General features: G+C 42.5%; 1 protein-coding gene across 1 annotated transcript; it reads right to left on the bottom strand.

The window, feature by feature from the left end:
• Positions 1-1,252: 1,252 nt before the first annotated feature.
• Positions 1,253-2,276, bottom strand: LOC119655779. The gene is made up of 4 exons (XM_038061863.1): positions 1,930-2,276; positions 1,783-1,860; positions 1,647-1,728; positions 1,253-1,587 (listed from the first exon to the last, which is right to left on the bottom strand). The coding sequence occupies exons 1-4, from the start codon at positions 2,042-2,044 to the stop codon at positions 1,446-1,448; spliced, it is 417 nt and encodes a 138-aa protein (XP_037917791.1). The 5' UTR covers positions 2,045-2,276; the 3' UTR covers positions 1,253-1,445.
• Between the last annotated feature and the right edge of the window lie 5,273 nt (positions 2,277-7,549).

Raw genomic sequence — 7,549 nt, forward strand, 5'->3', positions numbered from 1 at the left:
TCACATCCTATAAATCAATATGCACCGGAGTGCAACGGCTCACGAGTTGCTAGTGCAGTTCGCTGCGGGGATCAAAGCTAATTTAGTGCTCATCAGTGAGCAGTACCGAAACAAGGACCCAAATTCATGGCACCCTGACATATCAAGTATCGATGCCATCTGAGTTTGGAACAGCACCTTCCTTAAAGTTCTTGTCCAAGGTCGAGGGGACGGCTTTGTCTGGATTCGGTATTTAGGAGTAACGAACTATCATCCCAGCTTCTTCTTCTTGATTGCGACTTTGACGATGCGTCAAATATATGGCTGTATGTTCCCCCCTTTTCACTTTGGAGATTCTTTCACCTAATTTTCTTTCAAACTTCCCTTTCTCTTTTCAGCCCTATTGCAAACCATTTTGATGACTTTTATCATGTGAAAACGTAAAACAACGAGCATCGTTTCTTTTTCTAATAAAATATGTATTTTCTCATGGAACGTGCGCTCCCTGTACAGACCGAATGCTGCTGAGCAGCTAGCCGTTACCCTGTCCTAATATAAGGCTGATGTAACAGCGCTGCAAGAGATGCATTGGACAGGGACCGGTTTTCTGGAGAAGAGCTGCTACACCATATTTTATAGCGGCCATCCAGCAAACCATGTGCTCGGAGTAGGTTTCCAAATCAGCCAAAAAATGAAAACTGCTGTCACCGGTTTTGAAAACATAAGCGAACGGCTATGCACTCTGAGTAGGCCAGGACGCCAGAAAACTTTTAGGGATATCAAATTGGTGGATGTCGGCGCAAGACGGGGATATCTAGAGTTCCTTACTAAGGCAGGCCTAGACCGGATACCGGTTGTTGCGCCGTTGATGATGGTGAATTTAATTTTCTTTCCTGGTCCCCTTTCCTCCAATCCTCATAATTAGACTTCACCCCAGGACTCTTGTCTCCTCTTCCCCTTTAGACTCTTTCCGCATCAACAGTTGAGTAGAGTCAAAGAGTACTAAATTCATGATCAGAAGATAGGGGGGACAGCTGGTTTGTCCTGTGCTGCTCTCTCAGATAACTGAAACTATAGTTAGTACTTTTAAGGTGTTTCATGGCTTCTTCTTATTAAGAATGGAAGTTCTTTAATGCTGAACGCTTGATTAGATTGGACACTATTCAGGTAGGCGCAGATGATTCAATTTTCCAGGAGTGGAAAATCGATAAATGAAAGAATAAATTTAATTTTAAAATATTTTATCTAATATACAAATAGGAAGCCCCTTTAGCTTGCCCACAATTTTTGACAAACTTCCTATGTTGAAATTTCACTTTCGACTACAAAAAACACGACAAGAAGCACAAATGGGACCGAAATAAACTAGGATAAGGGAATGTCATTCATGTGTAGACCGCCGTCCTGGAATAAAATACATATTGTTTTTCAAGACTTCTGAGGAGATATACATATATGTAGGAACTTCAACTGGGTGACGGACAACAACAAACGCGCGCTTTGCATGATATTCGGGGATGAGTTACATGGCAACATGGAGTAGGGTTTTTGGATTCCTTACGGCACTGTTGGTCTAGAGTTTGTGATTTTGAGGAATCAAAAGGAGGTCTGAAAATTACAAAAAAGGATATGAACATTTTGGTAAATACAATGGTGGTCATGTATACTTCGCTGTGAGGTTTCGAAACCGATCCTTTTCTTCAAGACGCAGTCGCATCCAGTCAGCGGCATTTACGCTTCGCCCTATATCTATGGAAAACACTTTAGCAAAAAGTGAGAAGTTGAAAGATGCATCTTTCTTACCTGTTAATTTAGCCTTTCCATCGGTTGATTTACAAGAACCTATTGTTTTACCACTTTTACAGGAGCGGGAATCAGCAGCTGAAAATTTAACGAATTTTCCTGAAGTGCAATTATTAATGTTTTTTAAAAGAACCTTCTTGACCTTACCTTTAGCTCCTCTACCATAACTAATGTGGTCACCATTGTTCGACATATCTCTAGCCTGTAAATAATTCCTATTTGTATCTGTTGAACCTTTACCCCGAGTATGACTCCTAATCATTTTTCTTGAGCGCTGGTCAATTTTGTTATCAGATCCCTGTGGATTCGACGACTTTTTCTTCCTTGCGTTGTTTTCAAGTGGTCCCCTCTGAGCTTTTCGAGCTCGTAGAATATCCTCGTCACTCTTAGTGCGACGGTCTTTCCTGCCACTTTTGGACCGTAATTTCAAGGAGTTATCATCTCCGGAAGAATATTCATCATGTCGGGTTCTTCTGCTTTTAGTCCTTCTCCGACTTCTGAAGTTCTCCTCACTATTAGAATAATTTTCGTGCTTTCGATCTCCTTTATGACCTCTGTCTTCATTTGATCGATGCCGTCGTCCTCGAGAGTCGTTACTATAGCTGGAGTGTTTTCGTTCTTTTAGTCCTTCAAAGCTAGAACTGCCAATGCTCTTAGATGGTTTTCTTCGATGCTTCTTAGAGTGACGTTGCGACTCTTCTTAATATAATAAGGATGTAGGAGCAGAAAAGTTCCCAAACAGTTTGAATTTACCTTTCCGCGGGGGATATTTGGAAAAATCCTGGTAACCGTCGGATGTTCGAGAAGTCTGTTTATGTTGTTCGCTCTGAAAAATTTTCCATGCATCTTGACACAAGCGTTTAATCACACAAGTCGGACAATTATTACAACAGGAACAGTTGCATTGAGGAGGATCCCTTTGTTGAGTGGGAGAAACAGTCAATTGTGGGCAGTCTGTGTTTGCACCACTTACGTGGCATTCGTTGCAACAGATTAAAAGGACTTTGTCATTCAACTGGCGCCCTATATTTGGTACGAATGATATGCTAGGGGGAGACGAATTTCAAGATATCTAGATCCATTAACTACTAGCATTGTATGATACGCACCATTTACAGAAGTTCTTATCCTGCGAGGTATATGGAACAATTGTCTGGAAAAACAAGGTGGAGTAAAAGAGATGTCAGAATGGCGAAAATCAAGTTACGCGTTGTTGGGGATAGTCAAAAGTCGATCCATTGCATAGTCGACAGTAATTTTGCAATCCGGAATACATTTTCTTTATAAATAATAAAGTTTATGAAAACAAACTACAAATTTGTAACAAAAAATGCCAAAAAATAGTTGACAAATTTCAGCTTTCTTAGGAATACATTAATACATGCTTCCCGCTCGTGACATACTGATTTTTTTAAGGAAGTCATATTGAAAATTTCAATAAGCGTAAACTAAAGGTAATTGGGGTTGTCAAAAAAATCGGCTTTTAGAAAAAAGGTTTACCCTCTCCTGAAAGTATCTCTTCAGTCAATATAGATGCTTTCTAGCACGCGCGCATGCAATCCGACGATGGTAGCGGGCGTCTTCTACTCTAACTCGAGCGAGAATTCTAACGATATATGTAAGCTGGGCATGCTTTTGTATTGCGGAAAACAAGTGGTTTCCACACGAATCTGGTGTCGGAATATTTCTGACGGCTACCGCAAGGCGCCTCCTCCTGACCTGGGAGCCGGTTTCTGACAGAATTCTGACTAAAAATTCCGGTTCAGGTTAGGGAGCACAGCAGGCAAATGATGAGGAAACATGGCCTTGGAAACTGGAATGATAATGGTGGGAGGTTTGTGAATTTTTGCAGCTTCCACCGCCTCGTCGTTGATGGCACATTGTTCCAGCGTAGACCCTATCATCTGGTCAGTTGCATTTCAACTGACCAACACAGCACGGTGAAGCAGATTGACAACTTTGCAATCGGCAGTAAATTTAAGAGTTGTCTCCTAGTTAGCGCCGACATCGGCCTCAAAAGGGATCACAATATGATGGTCCCTTCGTATGCGTGTTGCGTCCACCCCCAAAGTTTAACATCGACCACTTCTATGATCCGGTTGTCGTTCGATAGTGGGAAAGCTATCTTGCTGATCGGACGGAAGATACACCGAGTAGCTCGCCGGGTAATATCGATGAGCATTGGTTACCATAAAAATTTTTCTTTTGCCGGGTGCTAAGCAGATTATTGCCCACGTCCCGAAGGGAACGCGGATTGGGGGCTCTATTGGCCGCTACCACTAATGGCAAGCGTGACGCACTCGAACTCCGCTACCAAACTAAATCCTGGAAAGTTCAGCGTAGTGTACGCGGTAACAAAATTGAATTTATTATTACGTTGATCAGGCAATGATTTAAGAAATGTACACCGGGTTAAAAAAAAATTTGCAAGTGGTGGCAAGTGTATCGGACGTGCTCTACGCAGAAAGGGCATTATGGATAAACTAATAGCTGCTATCAGAGCGACATATGATGACGCAAAATAGCGCGTGCACCTCGAGGTAAACTCTCAGAGGAGCTTGAAGTCCAGGGTGGAGTCCGTCAGGATTGCATCTTATCACCGACATATGTTCTTGTTATCGGTGACGTTCTTCATTCTACCTTGTCCGGAGGAGTTAAATGGACAACGATATCTTTCCGCAAACACCTCCACTAAGCTGATGACATCTGTTCGCTCTTTCATCGTTTTAACTGGGTTATGGACCTTGGCTAAATGGCTCTCGATTTAGAAAGAGACATGTAGAATCGAACTGAAGACAAACACCAAGAAAACAAGGTTCTCAGTCTAACAGGTCAGCGCACTCTGATTCTGCATTAATGGAAAGAGTGTCAAGGGCGTTGATCAATTCGTATATCTAAGGGCGTTGCTCACGCCGACGGTGGTACCAAACTGGATGTCGATCGACGTAACAGCGATAGATCCGCTTTCGCTGCCCAAACTAAAATCCGGAAATTCAGTTAACTCATCATTAAAATCAAGTTGAGAAGGTTCAGTACTATTGTTCTTTTTGTGTTACTAGATGGAAGTAGCATAGACTCCCAATGTCACTATCTGCGGCATATCATCCTAGAACGCTGGCGATGTGAGCGGAAGGCGGAAGTAGCATTGGATAGGTTGCACATTAGAGAGGGGCGATAATTACACTATTTCAATTACAGTAGAGGGGGAGTGCCGGCATCTATAAAAGTTCTGGGGGGAGCTGAAAATTATTTCAAGTAACCGCGATCGATGGGGCATATGTATGGTTGATGATTAATTATTAAAAATAAAAACGGTTTCAACTTTTTCACCAAGTTTCGAGTCAATAGGTATTACCCTTTCTTTTAGAAAATTGAATGTAGCCTACGGAGAGAGATGGAGCAGCAGACAGGCAGGCACCCTAGGACGACGACACCAGTTGCATCTTTAAGATCGCTTCCAATGCCCAAAAATGGCAAAAGATAAAGCTTAGGAAACTCAGCAAATGGTAAAGGTGAATCTGTCTGTAACAGGAGTAACTCATCCAGAGAACAAAGCCCTGATTTGGAAGAACTACCTTTTATGCAGCTTAGAGCAAAAATAGTTTATCAAAGACAACGTACAGGAACAACGTATACCGACATGGCGAGAGCCTGTGTAGTGAGCTATGGGTCCTTTATAATAGGTTGCAGGAGGGGGAAAGAGGTCCTGATGAAAAGTCGAAGTTGCTTCAACAGTATCATAGGCGACCCAAGTAGCAGCAAATCGCTCGGCCATTGATTTATGGCCAAATAAAAGAGTGCGATACAAAGAGGGGGAACCTTCAGGGACTTGCCAGGAGCCTTCAAGAAATGGAACTAAAAGTTTGGAAGGGGGAAAGGTTATGCCTCAATTGCAAACGTCAGGTCGTGAAGTGAAATCCAAGGGAATGAAAACAGACCATCGAGAAGAAATCAATGGTGCTAATTTGCCTAGAGGCAACTATCATATTCAACAAAGAAGGTTATTAGGAAAGGTTAAAGCTGACCCCAACCGAAGAGACCTAGGTGGAAATGTCAGCTAGAAAGAATATCTAGTGTTTGAGCTCAACAAACCCAATGCGGGAAAACTGACAGCTTTCTTTACCAAATTGTAAACTCTGTTGAGAAGAATGTTGCAGTACGTTTTCAAAAACATGAGATCAATATGCAATGCAAACATCTCTAGGAGGTGACATTTAGAGAAGAAATCTGCATTGCCTCGAAATAGCACATTAAGTTGGAAAAATTTAAAGTAGAATCCACCGCGCGAGTCTTAGAAAACCTGTGGAGCTACTCAAACGGCCATAATGCCACTACCAGTGGAGGGGGCGCAGAAGTTATTGGCAGTGGGAAAAGTCTTCCGTCTGAGGGAAGTGACATCACTAAAGGGGTTCTTCCAAGCTAATGGTGGGTCCGATGGATGCAGAAGGTGTAGGGAGAAAGAAATATTACCAAGGAATGCCATAGGGGCTCCATATGGATTTTATGCCAAGGAAAGGAGTGGCGAGATAACGGACATAATGCCGGAAGCGGTAAGACCCTGCAATTTAGAAAGGCGTTAATTCCAGGGAGAAAATGAAGTTTATTCAAATAACGCTCAATTATTGTATAGTCGCTCAGGATTTGCTTGCTCAGACTACTAACGAACTTGAACTTGAAAATTGCCATCATAAGCGAACCCTAGTGAAGCTTTGATCGGGGTGTATTGATCATAAATTCGATTTATGGGGCATCGATATGAGCATGCATTCGCTAATATACCATTAGTCAGTGGTTTAGCAGTTTTGTGTGGTCGAAAATAAGCGGTGTATATGCCTATAGCTGCCACACACAACCAAACTTTACGTTGTCTAAATTTGAAGACTTGTTACACCGTTTTTTTCTCGACAAAAGCGGACAAAGTCCAAAGGTGATTGCTGATGACTTTAATGAGTAGACCCTCGAATGGAAGAGCAGAGAGGATAACGCAGGGAGACGTAGTTTATTAGAAGACTTCGCCTAATTGGATGTAGCACTGACCAACGAGGGAGGTTTTGCTCAATTGTAGATCTGACTTTTGTCAGTTGTGCGAGGACTTTGCGTACATCGTCTGCAGTTCCTTACTAAGTCATAGACCAGATATTGATTTTTTCGAGGTTGAACCAGATGAAATAGACTCAATATACCCAACTTCGGTGACGAGGGATCATTTTGGTTTCCCGATTTCTCGCATTTGTGTTTCATTGAAAAAAGGCATTTATATTGGATTGGGGAAAAAGTAATGTCGTATTTGTGATCGAATTTTAACGCTTTATTTAACATACTTAGAATTATCCGATTTAAGTTAAATATGCACCGTTTTGTTGGCAAACTTGTTGCCATTTAGAAGGCAACTCCATTATCCCCCTCTTATAAAACCCCCCTCCTTATTTGCAAAAAACTCAGACAGCCAGTTTTCGCAAGCCTCCTTTAAGGCGAACATAGTAGCACCAAGAGCGTTTTGCATGGACCGGAAGAGATGGTAATCACTTGGTGCCAGGTCCGGACTATACGGTGGGTGCGATAGGACATCCCATCCGAGCTCCCGTAGCTTCTGGCGGGTTATCAAAGATGTGTGACGCCGAGCGTTGTCCTGGTGGACCAGAACACCATTCCTATTGACCAATCCTGGCCGCTTCTGATCAATCGCCTGCTTCAAACGGTCGAGTTGCTCACAGTAGAGGACCGAATTGAGGGTCTGGCCAGAGTTGAGCAGCTCATAGTTAAGTCC

This window comes from Hermetia illucens, chromosome 4 (assembly GCF_905115235.1).
Source record: "Hermetia illucens chromosome 4, iHerIll2.2.curated.20191125, whole genome shotgun sequence".
Lineage (NCBI taxonomy): Eukaryota > Metazoa > Arthropoda > Insecta > Diptera > Stratiomyidae > Hermetia > Hermetia illucens.

What these genes read in the sequence shown, in the direction of transcription:
- LOC119655779 (XM_038061863.1), bottom strand. Translation starts at nt 2,044, where the DNA reads ATGATTAGGAGTCATACTCGGGGTAAAGGTTCAACAGATACAAATAGG. An exon ending in TTATGGTAGAGGAGCTAAAG is followed by an intron (nt 1,861 to 1,929) that starts GTAAGGTCAAGA and finishes TTAAATTTTCAG; the next exon opens with CTGCTGATTCCCGCTCCTGT. An exon ending in TGGAAAGGCTAAATTAACAG is followed by an intron (nt 1,729 to 1,782) that starts GTAAGAAAGATG and finishes TGTTTTCCATAG; the next exon opens with ATATAGGGCGAAGCGTAAAT.